The sequence below is a fragment of the Leucopleurus acutus genome (assembly GCF_964270905.1).
Source record: "Leucopleurus acutus genome assembly, chromosome: 14".
NCBI lineage: Eukaryota > Metazoa > Chordata > Mammalia > Artiodactyla > Delphinidae > Leucopleurus > Leucopleurus acutus.
Window position 1 is genome coordinate 79023460 of NC_139156.1, and position 19705 is coordinate 79043164.

General features: G+C 45.2%; 1 protein-coding gene and 1 pseudogene across 3 annotated transcripts in view; one reads left to right on the forward strand and one right to left on the reverse strand.

Moving 5' to 3' along the window:
• Window positions 1-9591: 9591 nt before the first annotated feature.
• Window positions 9592-19705, forward strand: part of NID1 (nidogen 1) — a 97581-nt gene continuing 87467 nt past the window's right edge. The window contains exon 1 of one of the 2 annotated variants that reach the window (XM_082854236.1): window positions 9592-9926. In XM_082854236.1, coding sequence (XP_082710362.1) covers window positions 9702-9926 — 225 coding nt within the window. In that variant the 5' untranslated portion in view covers window positions 9592-9701. The remainder of the gene's footprint in view (window positions 9927-19705) is intronic. The other variant, XM_082854237.1, reaches the window with a different exon arrangement.
• On the reverse strand, window positions 15658-18719 carry LOC309971091 (charged multivesicular body protein 1B2-like; annotated as a pseudogene). The gene has a single exon. The product of its transcript is annotated as a charged multivesicular body protein 1B2-like (transcript).

Sequence of the window (19705 nt, forward strand, 5' to 3'; positions counted from 1 at the left end):
TCCTTCTCTAATTGCTTTAGGTGTAAGGTTAGGTTTTTTATTTGAGATGTTTCTTGTTTCTTAAAGTAGGATTGTATTGCTATAAACTTCCCTCTTAGAACTGCTTTTGCTGCATCCCATAGGTTTTTGGTCATCCTGTTTTCATTGTCATTTATTTCTACATATTTTTTGATTTCCTCTTTGATTTCTTCAGTGATCTCTTGGTTATTAAGTATTGTATTGTTTAGCCTCCATGTGCTTGTATTTTTTACAGATTTTTTCCTGTAATTGATATCTAGTCTCATAGCACTGTGGTCAGAGAAGATACGTGATACAATTTCAATTTCTTAAATTTACCAAGGCTTGACTTGTGACCCAAGATATGATCTATCCTGGAGAGTGTTCCATGAGCACTGGAGAAGAAAGTGTATTTTGTTGTTTTTGGATGGAATGTCCTCTAAATATTAATTAAGTCCACCTTGTTTAATGTATCATTTAAAGCTTGTGTTTCCTTACTTATTTTCATTTTGGATGATCTGTCCATTGGTGAAAGTGAGGTGTTAAAGTCCCCCTACTATGATTGTGTTACTGTCGATTTCCCCTTTTATGGCTGTTAGCATTTGCCTTATGTATTGAGGTGCTCCTATGTTGGGTGCATAAATATTTACAATTGTTATATCTTCTTCTTGGATTGATCCCTTCATCATTATGTAGTGTCCTTTTTCGTCTCTTGTAATAGTCTTTGTTTTAAAGTCTATTTTGTCTGATATGAGAATTGCTACTCCAGCTTTCTTTTGATTTCCATTTGCATGGAATATCTTTTTCCATCCCCTCACTTTCAGTCTGTATGTGTCCCTAGGTCTGAAGCTCGTATCTTGTAGACAGCATATATACAGATCTTGTTTTTGTACCCATTCAGCCAGTCTATGTCTTTTGGTTGGAGCATTTAATCCATTTACATTTAGGGTAATTGTCGATATGTATGTTCCTATTACCATTTTCTTAATTGTTTTGGGTTTGTTATTGTAGGTCTTTTCCTTCTCTTGTGTTTCCTGCCTAGAGAAGTTCCTTTAGCATTTGTTGTAAAGCTGGCTTGGTGGTGCTGAGTTCTCTTAGCTTTTGCTTGTCTGTAGAAGTTTTAATTTCTCCATCAAATCTGAATGAGATCCTTGCTGGATAGAGTAATCTTGGTTGTAGCCTTTTCACTTTCATCACTTTAAATACGTCCTGCCGTTCTCTTCTGGCTTGCAGAGTTTCTGCTGAAAGATCAGCTGTTAACCTTATGGGAATTCCCTTGTGTGTTATTTGTTGTTTTTCCTTTGCTGCTTTTAATATGTTTTCTTTGTCTTTAATTTTTGATAGTTTGATTAATATGTGTCTTGGCATGTTTCTCCGATTAATTATTTCCTTACCCATATTAAGGAAGTTTTCAACTATAATCTCTTCAAATGTTCTCTCAGTCCCTTTCTTTTTCTTATTCTTCTGGGAATCCTATAATTCTAATGTTGGTGTGCTTAATATTGTCCCAGAGGTCTCTGAGACTGTCCTCAATTCTTTCCATTCTTTTTTCTTTATTCTGCTCTGCAGTAGTTATTTCCACTATTTTATCTCCCAGGTCACTTATCTGTTCTTCTGCCTCAGTTATTCTGCTATTGATCCCTTCTAGAGAATTTTTAATTTCATTTATTGTGTTGTTCATGATTGTTTGTTTGCTCTTTAGTTCTTCTAAGTCCTTGTTAAACATTTCTTGTATTTTCTCCATTCTATTTCCAAGATTTTGGATCATCTTTAGTATCATTATTCTGAATTCATTTTTAAGGTAGGCTGCCTATTTCCTCTTCATTTGTTAGGTCTGGTGGGTTTTTATCTTGGTCCTTCATCTGCTGTGTGTTTCTTTGTCTTCTCATTTCGCTTATCTTACTGTGTTTGGGGTCTCCTTTTCACAGGCTGCAGGTTTGTAGTTCCCGTTGTTTTTGGTGTCTGCGCCCAGTGGGTATGGTTGGTTCAGTGGGTTGTGTAGGCTTCCTGGTGGAGGGGACTAGTGCTTGTGTTCTGGTGGATGAGGCTGGATGTTGTCTTTCTGGTGGGCAGGTCCACGTCTGGTGGTGTGTTTTTGGGTGTCTCCAGCCTTATTATGATTTTAGGCAGCCTCTGTGCTAACGGGTGGGGTTGTGTTCATGTTTGCTAGTTGTTTGGCATAGGGTATCCAGCACTGTAGCTTGCTGGTCATTGAGTGGAGCTGGATCTTGGCGTTGAGATGGAGATCTCTGGGAGGTTTTTGCCATTTGATATTACGTGGAGCTGGGAGGTCTCTGGTGGACCAATGTCCTGAACTTGGCTCTCCCACCTCAGAGGCACAGCCCTGATGCCTGGCTGGAACACCAAGAGCCTGTCATCCACACAGCTCAGAATAAAAGGGAGAAAGAAAGAAAGAAAGAAAGAAAGAAAGAAAGAAAGAAAGAAAGAAAGAAAGAAAGAAAGAAAGAAAGAAAGAAAGAAAGAAAGGAAGGAAGGAAGGAAGGAAGGAAGGAAGGAAGGAAGGAAGAAGGAAGGAAGGAAGGAGGGAAGGAAGGAAGGAAAGAAGGAAGGAAAGAAAGAAAGGAAGGAAGGAAGGAAGGAAGGAAGGAGGAAAGAAGGAGGAAAGAAAGAAAGGAAAGAAGGAAGGAAGGAAGGAAGAAAGAAAAAGATAAAATAAAACAGTTATTAAAATAAAATACAAGAAATAATTACTAAAAATATTTTTTAAGTAATTTTAAAAAAAGAAAGAAAGAATAGAACCACCAAACCAAAAAACAAATCCACCAATGATAACAAGTGCTGAAAAGTATACTAAAACAAACAAACAAAAAAACGGACAGACAGAACCCTCGGACAAATGGTAAAAGCAAAGCTATACAGACAAAATCACACACAGAAGCATACACATACACACTCACAAAAAGAGAAAAGGGGAAAAAAAAAATATATATCGTTGCTCCCAAAGTCCACCTCCTCAGTTTGGGATGATTCGTTGTCTACTCAGGTGTTCCACAGATGCAGGTACATCAAGTTGACTGTGGAGATTTAATCCGCTGCTCCTGCGGCTGCTGGGAGAGATTTCCCTTTCTCTTCTTTGTTCGCACAGCTCCCGGGGTTCAGCTTTGGATTTGGCCCCGCCTCTGCATGTAGGTCGCCTGAGGGCATGTGTTCTTCGCTCAGACAGGAAGGGGTTAAAGGAGCAGCTGCTTCGGGGGCTCTGGCTCACTCAGGCCAGGGGAGGGAGGGGTACGGAGTGCCGGGTGAGCCTGCGGCGGCAGAGGCCGGCATGACGTTGCACCAGCCTGAGTGGCCTCTGATTTTAATTGGAAGGAAAACCTCAAGTTCAACAAACAAAATTAAACCAACAAAATTAAAACCAGTGGGTAAATGGGAATTGGAGGAGTTTTTTGTACCCTCTAAAATAATTCCATGAAGGCAGTTGTCCATTTTGTAGAAAGATAAATTATCCAGAGAAGAAATTACAATGCCCAGGAGGTACCGATTCTAAGCACAGCATCTAAGCACTAAGGAAATGACCTGTAGCCCATACCACAGAACTAGATTGTTCAAAGAACTTCTAGTTCAACGTATTGTTTTTACTTTATTTCCGTAAGCATACTTGATGTCATATGGAAACATGTTACAATTTTTTTTTTTTTTTTTAGAAAAATCTGTTCCCCACTCACTTTGTTCAGTGGTTAGCTTGTCTCAGCATCAAACGTAGAACCAGAGGCTGAATGGCAATGATTGCTTAATCCAATGCCAACAAGGACATTTTTCACAAACATACTTTTGTAATTATTTTTCATCTAATTAGCTAACACAAAGTAATGAGTCCTCGTGGTCTAACGACCTTCTTGCTGTGACTGAGTACAGTCAGCTACAGTGAACTACATTATAATCCATCAATCGTCACAATTTATGCTGAATTTAGTTCATTATGCAAATTTCATGTTTATTTTCGTTACAGTAAAGTTTACCACATGGAAATGGGACCTTATGAAGATTTATTAACAAAAGAAAATTAAGAAGAACTAATACCTTTACTTGCACTTGACTCAGATTGATATTTAACAATCTTAGGCCATGAGTGTCATCTATCACAAGTCACTACCGTTTTCAATGAAACATACAATATTAAAAATATTTGCTATTCTCTCATAGAAACAGAGAGTAGAATGGTGGTTGCCAGGGGCCGGAAAGTGGAGGAAATGGGGAGACGTTGGTCAAAGGGTACACATTTTCAGTTAAAAGATGAGTAAGTTCTGGGGATGTAACGTACAGCATGGTGACTATCTATAGTCAATACTGTGTTGTAGACCTGAAATTTGCTAAAATAGTTGATTTTAAGTGTTCTCACCACACACACACAAAATGCTAACTATGTGAAATGGCAGGTGTGTTAATTATGATAATTGTGATAGATGTGTTTATTACATGATTATGGTAATTATTTCACAATGTGTATGTATATCAAATCATCACATTGTACAGCTTAAATGTATACAGTTTTGTCAATTATATCTCAATAAAGCTAGAAAAAATCATAAAGGTGATTAACGTATGAAAATCCATTATTGGAATATGAAAATTGTGAACTGCAGCTGAGAAGCCATAAATATAAGCTTTTTGGATTAATCACCTAAGTTTTCTGTAGTACTATCTTGGCATGAACATTTTCTTGGAACATGACATAGTTATAAAAATACTCTCACAAATTATTTTGGAGAGAAAAAATATAGAAGAAAAATGGTATGAAGTGAAAAATTAGAAAAACAGTGATTGGAAATGGAATTAAATATATGCATATGCTTTACAAACACTGAAAATGGGAAAGATAATAAGTCTTTATTAATAAAAAGAGTAATAATTCTGGTGCTTAAGGAAACATTACTAATTAATTTTACTTTAGGAAAAAAACAAGTGGAGATATCTGGCAGATACCACTGTAATCAAGTGATCAAAGTTAACTCCAGTGTTAATGTCCTTATTTTGACAACTGTATTGTGGCTATGTAAGAGAATGTTCCAGTTTTTAGGAAATATACACTAAAGTATTCAGAGGTAAAGAGACATCATGTTTAAAACGTATCCTCAAATAGTCTAGATAAAAAATGTGTGTGTGTATATCTATCTATTTATCTATAGAGAGAGAGAGAGAGAGAAAGGAGACAGAATTAAAGCAATTACGGTAAAACTTTAAGAAGAAATCTGGGTGAAGGGTATATGAGAACTTTTTGTATTTCTCTTGCAACATTTATGTAAGTCTGCAAATTACAGAAATCAAAATAAAATATTAAAACAACAACAAAAGGCAGGTTATGCTGGAGGTCTGATGTTAATGAACCAGCAAACGATCCAGATGAAAACAGGATGTAGAAATAGGAGGATTAAACTTTATCCTGAAAACCGTGGTAGCTTCCAAACCAAACACATTGATGGACATAATGTGTTTCCCCCAAGTACTTTTTATCCAAATCTCCTTTGAGAATACGATAAATTGAGCACCAAATCCTGCTTGATTCTCATCCTTTGATAGGGATGGTCACTTAACTTAGGATATCCTTATAACAGTTGAGCTTAAGTTGTTTAAAATAGCAATCACCTTATTCATGAGTTAAGTGAATTCCCCTGGAATTGAAACACTGATACGCTGAACTCTGCATGACATCTGGTAAATAAAGGAATAATTATAGCCATATGTGGTCAGTGGCCAAACCTCACAGGAGAGTGAGGTTATAACAGACGTCTCCTTCAGTGAAATAGACAACTGAGCTATTTTTCCACTCAGTTGCCTGGACATTTGTCTGAAATAAGCCAAATAGAAAAGTTACCTTGGCTTCTTATAGGTATAGCCTGCTTCCTAAATTTTGTCTTCTTGCCTTATCCCATCACAGCAGTCAATGAAAGAGTACATGTCTCAAAAGTAGGGTTTAACTTAAAGAAAAAGAAACAACTGGCATAGTCATTTAATTGTGGGTGCATATTGCTACTGCAAATATCAAATGATTTTTTTTTTTTTTGCTGCGTCGGATCTTAGTTGTGGCACTTGGGATCTTCGTTGCTGTGTGCTGGCTTCTCTCTAGTTGTGGCGTGCGGGTTTTCTCTTTCCTGGTTGTGGCGCGTGGGCTCTGTAGTTTGCTGCACGCGGGCTCTCTAGTTGAGGCGCGCGGGCTCAGTAGTTGTAGCACGCAGCCTCAGTTGCCCTGTGGCATCTTAGTTTCCCAACCAGGGATCTAACCCGCACCCCCTGCATTGGAAGGTGAAGTCTTAACCACTGGACCTCCAGGGAAGTCCCTCAAATGATTCTTAAAAGTACTATTGAATTCTCAAACTGTTGACTTTTATTAACTTGCATGCAGCATCGTGCTAGGCTCTGTGAACTTTGGAAAAGAAAGAGAATAACTGATCCTCGCCCCAAAGAGCTTATATCTGGGGAAAAAAAACCCCGCATAAAACAACTAGAGAAAAACATCTAGGTATTAAATACACTTAGAAAATGACCAGAGCAAAATATGAAATTAAATATTCTATGATGAAGATTATGATTACACACTAAATGTTGAAACTATAAATTCTAAAGGAGTGGCTGGCACCTGGCCCACATTGTCCTAACGGGAGGCACAGCATAGATGTCATGTCCCCTGAGCACCAGGCAACGTGTGGTGAGTGCAGGGCTATAAATAGGAAATGACAGATAGTTTACAGTATATACAAACTAACTTAAGCAAGACTATACTAATGAAATTAGGGAACAGAAGCATACATAAACAGAGCATGAACATTGTGTATAAACAAGGGAGCAAATATGTTTTGTGGATGGAAATTGAGGGAGAAAGCTCTCCTTCTACAGAAAGGCAGGAGGGTGTGGTAGAAAGAGTATCAACTTTGGTTTCAGATACACTGGGGTTCAAATCCTGGCTCTTCCACTGTGCGAAACGGGGCGCATTAACTTTTGCAGATCTCATTTTCCCTACATCTACTATAAAGCTACTAGCTTGTGCAATTGTTATTAGTATTAAATTCGATGCTCCATAAAGCATCTAGCAGAAGCAGGCATTCAACAAGGAGCATCCGCTGTTGTTCTCTGTGTCTCTGTTAAACATCCCACTGTGTTAATGTTGTGTCTGTCTTTCCCAGTAGGCTATGAGCTGCTTACAAAAGGGATTATGAGTTAATGGTCTTCGTATTTCGAATTCCTACTACAGTATCTGACACAGAGCGGATTCTTATTAATTGTGGAAATAATAAGAGTCATGAAAAACATACATTTAGATAATAATGATGGCTTAATATTAACTGAGTACTTCCTTTATGCTCCGATTCTGTGCTAGGAGCATTTCAGGGATCATCTTATTTCATTCCCATAACGATTCTTTGTTTGTGGGAATGAACATCCCATGCAAATGAGGAGGATATAGAAACCTGCGCAAGTTCATAGGGCTAGTAAATGGCAGAGCCCAGGCCTCAGCCAGACTGGACTCCAAGCTACCCGCTGAGCGGAGAACAGCTCTTGCTCTGTATTAGCCGAGGAAAATTCCACCGACCAATAGGAGTTTCAGAAGCTGTCTGAGTACTAAAAAGGCAGAGAATTCGGGAGAGGGGGTGAGAGCATTCCAGGGACAGGCAGCGGCTTCAGAGCCAGCTCTGATGTGAGACAGAAGGTGGGGTGGGGGTTTGGAAGGGGGTGAGTCTGAGGGACGGGCCGGATGGGGCTGGCTGAGCACACACTGGGAAAACTGGGGCCTGTGCAGGTGAGCACAGAGGATGAAAGAAGAGCCTCTGTATGGAGTTCTCTCCGTTGGAAGGGGCAGAGCTGGGGCCCAGAAGCCCAGAGACGGGCGGTGCAGCAGCTGAGGCTACGGATGGCATGGGGTAGAGTAGGAAGTCCTTCTGGGGCAGGACGGAGGCTTCAGGCTCCGGGCACTGCAATTCTGGGAGGGAACTGAAAGAAAAGCCACTGGATCTGGCAGCAGATTGCAGGCAGGCAGCGTTAGTTGCTCTTTAACATCAAGAGAAACAAATGTAGCAATAATGACTCCACTTGGTGTAGTGGTGAAGGGGGAACCAGACCACCCTGGGTCCCGGGCAGGCTTGCAGCTGTGTGACCTTAGCAAAGTGAGTTAAACCTCTCTGGGTCCCTGTCTCTCTTCTGTAAAGTGGGGATGGTTTCTGTCTCCTAGGGGTATTGTGATTGCAAAATGATGGTGTATTTCGTTGGCTTTTTCTTCATATTTTCTACTGGACTCATGCTCCTTAAACATTATACAGAACTTGCTGTTTATTGGGAGAATTCTCCCAAACTGGGTCCCAGGTCCTTAATTTTAGTGGGCAACAGGCAATGGGGGATACCCTGCTGACCCCTCCAGGTTAACAGGTCTGACATCAAACACATACCCAACTCCCAACTTCCCAGCTCCCATTCCCTGATTTCAAAAGGCAACACATGTTTTGCAATCCTCCAGGCTCAAAACCTTCCACCCAATTTAAACTCTTCTCCTCTCACCCCATCCCCCATATCAAATTTATAATCAGGTCTTATTCCTTCTTTCACTGTAATGCCTTTTAGATTCATTTCTTCTCGGTTTCCACTTTTCTTTCCTCATCCCTATTTTTTTTTTCCTTTCAGCGATCCTCTGATGACCTCTGTGTCTCTTCTTTCAACCCAGTGCCAAATTAATGACCAACGGATTATTTCGGATACCACTTATGTCGCTTATCTCCCTTTGTCAAGAACTCTCAATAGTTCTCCTGTGAGGGTTAGAGCGAGTTCAAATTCCTAGGTTTAGTATTAAACTTACTTCGAACTGGAATTCGGGAATTCCTTTCCCGAATTCTCCACCGGGGAATGGCACCTTGAATCCACCCACAGCTCAGCCCTCCAGCTTCTAGAAAGTTCCTCCTGCAGCCCCCTGGTGAAATTCTATGCCTTCCGGAAGACCTGGTTTGATTTCCATATACCCAAAGATGCTATCCTTGACCAGCTATTCCATTCCCGATGTCCTTTATCACTTGGGGGCTCCACCCCGCCTAACACTGTTGTACACTCATGACTTTGGGGGTTGGACCCGACTTCTGGCCGAAGTTCCCATTACCAAGCATAGGCTCCCACACTCAATAAAGCTGAAAGAATGGAGGGATGAGTAAATGGCCATGCTCCTGGCCCGATCCCTTCTTGCTGATCCTCAGCACCTACTCCTCCCTCTTCCTACCAGCCTGACCATGTCCGACCTCCGGACGCCACCAAGCAGCGTTGGGGTGGACTGTGTCCCCGAATCCAGGGCATTTCCGCGTCGCCCGATCTCCACGACTTAGCCCTGGGCCGAGGATAATGGTGCAGAGCCCGGCCCTCTGCTCTTACTCCCGGAGGGGCCGTTCGGTGGGAACTGGGCTGGTTTCGGGAATAGCGGCCACCAGCGCCCATCACCCCGCGGGGAAGGAGGGCTACCCGGGCAGAACGGCTAGGGGATTAGGTGTCGCCCCTCGCCCTCCCCCTCGCGGCCATTGGGCAGCCTCCGCGGCGCGCCCTGTGGACGGGGCGGGGCCCTCCCCATCTTCCCTCGGTTCCCTCCCCTGTTTCCCGGGGTGGGAACCTCGGGAGGCGGGATACGCGGAGGGGCTGCCGAGGGGCGTCCGGTTACATCTCCGCCTTCCTCAGCCTCCGGCCGCAGAGCCCCTCGGTTTGCGGGACGGCAGTCCGGGAACATGTTGGCCGCGGTACGCCGGAGCGGAGCTGCGTGGACGCGGGCGCTGCTGCTGCAGCTGCTGCTGGCGGGGCCCGGGGGCTGCCTGAGCCTCCAGGAGCTCTTTCCCTTCGGCCCCGGGCAGGGGGACCTGGAGCTGGAGGCCGGGGACGACCGCGTCTCCCCAGCCCTGGAGCTGAGCACTGCGCTCCGCTTCTTCGACAAATCCGACCTCAACTCGGTCTACGTGAGTGCGACCCCGGGCGGGAGATGGGGGCAGTTGTCTGGGAGGGCGTGGGGGGCTGACGCGGCGTCGGAAGGAAGGCCCGGGCGGGCCGGGGGCGCCCGCGGAGCCGGACGGACGTGAGCGCCGTGGGCGGGGACCCAGACCCGCAGGCCGCCGGGGCGCGGGGTGCGGCGCTCGGTCTCCAAGCCCAAGGGGGCTCCCACCTCCGCCCGGCCCGCCGACACCTCCCCGCCACCTGGTCACTGTCGTCCGAGGTTCACTCGGGTCTGGGGAGCTCGTCCCGTCTGCGCCGCCCTGCGCGCGCCCTGCCCGACTCTGGGACACCGCGACCCCGCGACCCCGGACCCCGGGACCCGGGCGGCGTTTTCAGCCCGGCGGCTGTGGACCGCATCACCTCCGAGAAGTAGGTCCGCGTCTCGCCATTGTCCCCTGCCTTTTGGGGACAGGACCCGGTGCGGTTGGGACCAGGCGCGGGCGCGGGGCAAAGGCCAGAGCTGGGTTGCAGCCGGCGCGCGGGCCCTGCGACTGCCGTAGGTGCCGGGGCAGGAAAAGACCGCCAAACCGGGCTCTCCGCCCCGGGAATGTAGCCGACAGCCCCTGCATTTGTGTGTGTGGACTCCGGATATGCCTTGGCAATGATTCTGCTCTCAGTCCAGAGTTAAGGGCTGGGAAAGGGCGCCCCGGTGATCCAATTTCCTGTAGCTGAGCACTGTCACCATGGGGGGCGGGGGAAGGGCGGCCAGATGGGGAGCGGGACAGGGATCTTTCGCTCTCTGGATCCTTCTCTGAACTGGCCGGGCTCGGGGACGCTGTCAACTTGGTAAAGTCCTTTCGTGCCGCCGCCTGCCGCCGCCGCGCACCATGTGGATTTCATATAAAGCTGTGTGCATTCCAGAAGTGGAGGGAACAACGCCATCAGCGGCTGGAGCTTGTCATGCCGGTGAAATGGCTGTGCTCGTCTTCTGGCCGGGGCAGATCTCGCCCGGGACAGCACCCACGTGGAGCTTGTCGGCTTTGCCCAAAAAGAATGAGTCCTCGAAGTCTCCACCGACAGAGGGTGTCCCCTTGTTGGTTGACTGCCCTGACCTCCTTGCACAGTCTGCTGTAGCCTGTAAAACCCTGTCTTAGGTTTTTAAATGCATAAGATGAAATCCACAGGATTGCCAAGGAGATCAATTCTGTTGAAAAATGAGTTAAAATAGTTTTTAAAAATTGTATTAAGTAATATATGCGTTTTTTTTCTTAACCGTATTAAATAGCAAGGTGTAGCAGTGGATCCAGTGTACGATCAGCTAATGCCGGAACTTTCAAGGTCATGGGGACTGTAAACAATATTCAGAGACACCTACTGTGACTATAATAGGAGAATATCTGTGGCTTCTGTTAGTGGCAAGGTCATTAAGTGCTAATGCTACTGTGTTTTGTTGCCTACATTTATAATGGAAGGAAATGCTAAATACCAGTTACGGGTTACTGAAAATTAAAATGAAATTTCTTTTTCTCTCTCGGTTAACAGACCCACTGAATTCTATTCATGAACCCCTCTGTTAAATTAGGGCCCTCCGCCCTTCTTTACTTGTGGCATCAGACTAACCACATTACGTTCTAAAGACCTAGAAAATCGATTGCTAAAAAGTGATTCCTGTCAGTCCACACCTTCTGAGCCAATTTGGGTTTTTAATCTGCATTTCAGTGAAAAAGACTCCCAGAGCTCTCTTTGCATCTTATTTCTGTGCTTCAGGTTGGGTTCCCAGGAAGGACTCTGAGATGGAGATTAGCAGGTAGGTTATTTCATTAGGGTGAGCTTCGCAGATCCACAATTGTAGAAGGGAGGGCAGTGAAGAAAGATTGAGCGGAGTAGTGGAGCTGCAGTGCAAGCCAGCAAGGGCATCCAGCCATTCCCCCGGGAGCTCTGGGGGTGGGATGGCCTTTCAGAGCTCTCTCAAGTCTCCTGAGAGGGATGGACCTCCATGTCCTTACAGTGATCAGTGATTCCATAAGGGCTGCCCTGGACCCAGGCAGTTTTTTCCACGGAGGCAGTTATCGAAGAGGAGGGCTGAGGACTGCATTCCCAGGAGCTGAACGAGGATCTGGTGCCACATCACAGCACCCACCACTATTTGTAGTTTTGTAGATGCTGTTTTGAGCTGATGGAAACCCTCACATGGCCCTGAGTGAAAGGGTGAATTGACAGGAAGTGTGAGCATGAACTAGATGGTCTGTACTGTTCTGGGCATTAGATTAAGAAAATGAAAGGAAACCCACTGAGAAGGAAAGTGATTATTGGATGAGTATATCTACATGTGTCAGGAACTTGCTAGTTTTACATTATTTAATCCTCAAAACAGCGTGCCCCCTTTTTTTCAGATGAAGAAATAATAACAATAATTAGTAATTACCCAAGGCCATCGCATCAGTTAAAAATACCCAAACTAGGGCTTCCCTGGTGGCGCAGTGGTTGAGAGTCCTCCTGCCGATGCAGGGGACACGGGTTCGTGCCCCGGTACGGGAGGATCCCACATGCCACGGAGCGGCTGGGCCCGTGAGCCATGGCCGCTGAGCCTGCGCGTCCGGAGCCTGTGCTCCGCAAAGGGAGAGGCCACAACAGTGAGAGGCCCGCGTACCGCAAAAAAAAAAACCCCAAAAACCCAAAAAAACCCAAACTAGGATTTCAGCCCAAATCTGTGTCTGACTCATAATGCTTTCAAGCATCAGACCTAAAACATGTGATGGACCCAAGGGAGTGCTGTGAGTTAGAGTAGTGAGGAAAGATTTTACAGAGGAGGTTACATTTAAGACTTGAAAGACAGGTCCATTTTCAGTAGGCGGAGGGGGAAATGGAGAGGCCATTCATGGTGGGAGGTACTGCAGGGGTAAATGCATGAGGATGGGAACAAGCTTGGCATATGCTGGGAAAGTGAGGAATATGACCCCACTGGAGCAGAGTGTATTTGTGGGCATAGGAGGGTTCAGTCTGGGATAGGCAGTGGGGTCAGGGGATAAATGTATCAGTTAGCTCTTGCTGTGTAACAAACAGCCACAAAAACGTCAGCGGCATATAACTATAAGCACTTGTTGCTCATGTATCTGAAATCTGCAGGTGGTGGGCTGATTTAAGGTGGCTTCAGCAGGAGCAACTGGGATGATCTGGTTCTGCTCTGGGAGGTGGTGGGGGAGGGAGGTGTCTCAACCTCCACAGCTGTTTTGCCTAATATGGTCATTAGCCATGTATAGCTATTTTAAATTAATTAAAATGAAATAATATTAAAATTTCAGCTTTTGAGTCACACTAGCCACATTTCAAATGTTCAACACCCTCACTAGTGGCTAGTGGCCACTAGATCGGACAATGCTGCTGTTGAATGTATCCATCACCACTAAAAATTCTATTGGATGGTGCTGCTTCAGGGGGCCAGCTTAAGCATGTCCTCTTTCATGGAGATGTCAGAATCATAAAAGAGTAAGTGGAAATGCAAAGCCTTCCCTTGGATCATGCCTCCTAACATCTCAGGGACTAAAGCAAGTCTCATGGCTGAGCCCAGAGTCAATGGGTGAGGCAGGTCATCACCCTCCCCCCCCTCCCCCCGCCGTGGTGGTAACAGGCATGGATACAGGGAGAGCTGAAGATGTGGAGCCAAACGATGCAATACACTACATGGAGGGTCATGAAAGATGGCTCCTGGAAGGTTAGTGGTTGCTGGGTTATACTGTCTGTAGCTGGTCACAAGGCATGCCCGTCTTTAGTAAGATAAGTCTGGCAGTGGTTTGCAAGACAGCATGAACAAATGGACAAGAAGAGTTTGGGAGCAGGAAAACCAGTCCCATAAGTTACTGATTTATCAGATATGCAGGAATTAGAGCGTACAGGAATGGGGCAAGGAGAGGAGCCGGTGAACCTGAGTTGATCTAAGATGCATCGGCAAGATTTCTGACCAGTCACACATGGAACGCGGAGGAGAAAGCAGGGAGGGAGAGGTTCTTGGTCTTGAGGTGTGAGTGAATGATGAGATGGTTGGCAGAGCTGACTCGAGTGCAAAGGCATTAGTCCAGGTTTGACTTGGTGTTAGAGACCAAGAAGGGGACCAGAACATGGAGATGCCCTGGAGCTTGTAGACCTTCAAAAGAGCAGTTAGGTTGGAAGGTGAATGGAAGCCTTGACACTGGTTTACGAGGGGAAGTAGGAAAGCAGGGAACAAGCTGAGAGCTGGGTTTGGAGCCCTTGGAAAGGGTACGATTAGTGATGACCCAACTCATCAGTTCTAACAGTGCGGTCTGGGGACCCCTGGGCGTCCTGGAGACTTTTTCAAGAAATTCACAAGGTCAAAACTCTTTTCCTGGTAATAAGAAAACGTTGTTTGCTTTTTATACTCCCGTGCTCTCATGTGTATATAGTGGAGCTCACTAGAGGCTACAGGATGTGTGATATCTATATGTGTTGTGATATTTATCACAACAGATTGAATGTAGAAGGTAGGAGAATCCAGCCATCTTCCATTAAGCCAGACATCAAATTGATTTGCCCAAATGTACAACAACAACACTTCTCTCCCTAGGTACTTTTGGGTTTTATTTTCTTTAAAATTATGTTAACATGGAATGAGTTCATTATTATTTAAGTATTATAAATATTTAAATTTTTCTCAGTTTTAATTTCTGGTATGATAAGTATTGATCAATATAACCTATATAAACATGAGATTCCGGGAGTTCTTTAATAATTTTTAAGAATATAAAGGGGTCCTGAGACCAAAATGTTCAAGAGCTGCTGATTTGATGGTATCTAGACATCGTATGCCTCTGCCTTAATTTGAGAGCTGTTCCAAGGCAGAGGGTATTGCTGGGGAATATTCCATGGTGGAGCGAGGGGCCATCTTGGTTTCCTAACTTGATCCTGTGGGCCATTGCGTGACAAGATCTGATTCTCCACGTGGAGTAATCTCTTTATTTTTAAATCAGCACAGTCCCAGTGATGAAACCAGTCATTCTTTGGACCCCATCCTGAGTAACGAGAGGGGAGTGGGCCAGTGTTTAAATCTAGTACGTGATTTGATTACATATGATGTTATTCATGTCTTGATTCATACACATGGAGAAATGAATTAGTTATTGTTCAATAAGTTCAGTTTGGGAAATAAAATTTTTTATGGCTATGAAAAAGTAATAAAAGGATATCCTTGGAAGCAAAAAGATTGTATACTGCTCTCCTGATGCATCTCCTCATCTCCCTTCCTCATGACTGTCTGTCTGTCTGTCTCTCTGTCTCACACACACACACCCCACATACATCTTCCACAAACTGATTTTCATTATACCACTTACATATAGGAATCTTTCCTTAAGTAAGGTAAATTTAACTCTTAAGATCTTCTAACGTTCTTCCTATTTTTACCCTACCTTCTCTGCCAATACAGGCCACTGACTTTCTTCAAAACTTGCTTCAGGGACTTCCCTGGTGGTCCAGTGGTTAAGGCTCCACATTTCCATTGCAGGGGGTATGGGTTCAATCCCTGATGGGGAAGGCGCGGCAAAAAAAAAAAAAAAGAAAGAAAGAAAATTTTGCTTTATTCCACCAACCTTACCAAGGAATTCTTTTTTAAAAAATTATTTATTTATTAAGGCCGCACTGCGTGGCACGTGGGATCTTATTTCCCTGACCAGGGATCGAACCTGCACCCCCTGCATTGGAAGGCGAAGTCTTAACCACTAGACCGCCAGGGAAGTCCCTCGTGCTCGATTTTTTTTTTTTTTTTGCGGTACGCGGGCCTCTCACTGTTGTGGCCTCACCCGTTGCGGAGCACAGGCTCCGGATGCGCAGGCTCAGCGGCCATGGCTCACGGGCCCAGCCGCTCTGCCGCATGTGGGATCTTCCTGGACCGGGGCACGAACCCGTGTCCCCTGCATTGTCAGGCGGACTCTCAACCACTGCGCCACCAGGGAAGCCCTGTAACTTACTCTTGATCATGCAGACAAGCAAGTCTCTTAGAGTTCATCCTGTTCCATTGAAGCAACACTTGTGCCTATAGAACCTACTGACCCTGTGGTAGTTGCATTTGACATCAAGGCCAGTTTCATCTGCCATTTCTTGAAGCAACATATCCACTTGGTTTTGTGGTATATTGTTAGGGTTGTGGAGTGACTCATCGTGTCCTCCCTTTGTTGTGTTTGAACCTTCAGCATTTCCAGTTGGTGTTTACACGTGTCCATCGGGACAAACATCTTTTCATGGAGGTTCATACCCCTGCATGTAGCATCTGCAGGGCCAACCAACGGCTGTGAACTTTGTCACCTTGCCCGTAGTCTGAACTCCTGCTGCCACAGCAGGAGCCCCAGCGCTCACACTCCAGAAATTAATTGCTTGTTTCCTCTGGTGGATTGCATTTTCAGTGTGTATTCTTGCCACTTCTGGATTGCTCTTCTAAATGGCCTTTTTAATCTTGGCCTTTCCAGACTTTTCTTCTCTCTCATATTTCTTGGCATTGTTATTAAGTTCTCTGTCAGCAAACTACAAGTTAAATAGGTGTTTCTCCATATTCGACATGGTCCCGTGACTTTTTTGGGGAGGCGCAGGTTTGATGGGAGGGTACATGCAGCTCCGTCCTAGTCTTGAGCTGCAGGCCGGCCTGGCTCCCTGAGATTGTGTCGTATTCCTCTTGACATCACTCGTGGACCTGCCACACTTACTGGCACATAGGAAGTTTATCGTTAAGTCCGGGGCCACCACCCTTGGTTATGCAGGTGGTTTGCAGCACAAGGCTCTGACTGAGGGGCCAAACCGGCTAAAGTCCAGCCCTCAGGCCACTCACCAAGCCCTGAACCTCAGCATGGGCCTGGGGCCATTCAGAGGAAGGGGTACTTGCTTCTAATTTGCCCAAAGGCGCCCTGTGGTCTAACAGTGGCCCTGGCTGAGTCACAGAATACTTGATAGAGTATTAATTTCTAATGGGGGCTGAAGTGAAATTGATGAATCAGGTTGATTAACCAACTTATAATTGAGGTCCAGTCACTTCATATCTCACCCTCTTATTATTCCAGACCTCTCTTATTATAAAACAAAGAGGTTTGATAAGATTATCTCTAAGGTTCGTTTTATGGTGGATCTTTGGTATTCTCTGATCAAGTGACCAGGTGTTGAATATATACCTTTACTATGTACAGGACACTGGTTATTATTTCTCATATAATGCAGTGCAATGTTGAGGTACATCATCTAGTCATTCAACAAATATTTAATTTGTTGCCTAACATGCCAGGACCAGTGCTAGGCTTTGGAGATAGAGATTGAAACCAGAGCAGTGTTGTTTCTGCTCTTTACAGTCTAGTGAGGAAGACAGACATTAAACTAGTAACGATACTGTGATAAGTGCTATGAGGAAGAAGATCATACATTGTGGTGAAACTGAGCTAGACCTTCTCCACCTGGAACTAAAGCATGGGTAGGGGGTTAGCCATGTGAAAAGGGGAAGGGGCAGAATGGTGCCTCGTTACTGAGTGTGAGACCAGGAGCTTGTAGAGAGGAGGAGCTTGGCATGTCTTCAGGACAGAATGAAAGCCAGTGTGAGTGAGGGCGGTGGTGCAAGAACTGGGGGAGCTAAGTCAGACCCGGACACTGCAGCTCAGAGCCCCCCAGGTGTTTTCCTTTGCACTTAATGACATCCAGCTTCTCACCACGCGTGGTGATGGTACAGTCATGCTGGCTCTCCACCGCCATCCCTTATTACCCTGGCTGTCCTCACGTGCTGGGCTCCAGCCTCACTAGCCACTTTCTATTCCTCGGCCACAGCCAGCTCGTCCCACCCAGGTGTAGACACTCCTCTCCCGTCTGCACCGTCCCGTCACGCAGGTCTCTGCTCACATGCAGACGCCCGTGCGTGTTGTTTTGTTGCATTCTGTCTTGATTTCATCCCAGCGTGTATAGCCACCTAAAACTAGTTTATTTGTTTACTTGTGTGTTGCTCATCTTTCCCGTTAGAGTCTGAACCCTTTGAGGGCAGAGTCTGACCTGCCTTATTCACTGCTGTCTCCCAGGTACACACCAGGAGTAGGGTCCGGGGCACATAGTGGGTGCTCTGTTATGATCTGTTGAATGAATGAAGGTATGAATGAACGCTAGGTATTCCTTACTTCATTCTATGAAGCAGTGGGATGCCATTAGAGATTCAAGCTAGATGAGTGACATGATTTTTTTAAATTTTTATTTTATACTGTAGTATAGTTGATTTACAATGTTGCGTTAGTTTCAGGTGTACAGCAAAGTGATTCAGTTATATATATACATGTATCTATTCTTTTTCAAATTCTTTTCCCATTTTAGGTTATTACAGAATATTGAGTAGAGTTCCCTGAGCTATACAATAGGTCCTTGTCGGTTATCTGTTCTAAATACAGTAGTGTGTATATGTCAATCCCAAACTCCTGACTTATCCCCCCCACACATGATTTATTTGTAAAAGATTTCCATTTCCTCAACAAATAAATGGCATGGGAGAAAAAGGAGGGAGAACTGCATAGATTAAAAGAGGCTTAAGAGACAAGCTAACCAAATGTAAGGCAAGGACTTTGTTGGATCCTGATGGAAACATGGAAACAAACTGGCCGTAAAACACATCTTGGAGACAAACTGCTTTTCTAGGAGAGATACATATGGAAATATGGACAGGTGAAATAATTTGATGCCTGGGATTTCATTTAAAATACTTCAAAAAAGAAAAAATAAACATGCACATGTGTGGAAGGAATAGATAAAGCAAGAACTAGAGTGTGTGGATAATTTTGGTGATTGTTCTGTGTGTGTTTGAAAATTCTCCCTTAAAAGTAGTCTAATTAGGGCTTCCCTGGTGCCGCAGTGGTTGAGAGCCCGCCTGCCGATGCAGGGGACGCGGGTTCGTACTGCGGTCCGGGAAGATCCCACGTGCCGCGGAGCGGCTGGGCCCGTGAGCCATGGCCGCTGAGCCTGCGCGTCCGGAGCCTGTGCTCCGCAACGGGAGAGGCCACGACAGTGAGAGGCCCGCGTACTGCAAAAACAACAACAACAAAAAAAGTAGTCTAATTATAAAAAGTTTTTTAAAAATGATGCTGCCTGTGGGTAAAGGACTTTTAGGGGAGCTGTGGAGGAGGAAGAGTGAATTCTACAGCTAAAGACCTGTTGCCAGGGTCCAGGGGAGGGTGGCGGTGGTGTGTGGACACGGGTTGTGGGTTCTAGAGCTATTTGCAGGTGAGTGCAATGAGGCTTGCTCATGTGTTATCTCACCTGAGACACGCAGCAGCCCTGTGAGGTCGCTCAGGCAGGTGATAGGATGAGCCCCCTATTATAGAGAAGAACACTGACACATGCAGCTAAGGGCCTTGTCAAAATACACTCAGCTCGGGTCGAGGTAGACCTTGAACTCAGATCTTCCCACCCCTAGTTCTGCGGTCTTTATACTATGCCACCTTGGATACCGACTTCTTCCCCTCCTTCCTTCATTTATTCATTTGACAGTCTCTCATCAGCACTGTAATGTACAGACTTTGGGGCCAGGTGTGTGAGGCTACACTCCCCATTGCATTGCTTGTGAAAAAAGTTGGTTCTTATCCCGTAAGGAGCAGGTTTCTTAAGTGCTTTGTCCTCAGGTAAATTTTTTTCTTAAATATTTTTTTTTTTGGCCGTGCTGCATGTGGGATCTTAATTCCTCAACCAGGGATCGCACCCGTGCCCCCTGCAGTGGAAGTGCGGAGTCTTAACCACTGGACAACCAGGGAAGTCCCTTTAATTTTTAATTAGAAATGTTTTCACACACGCA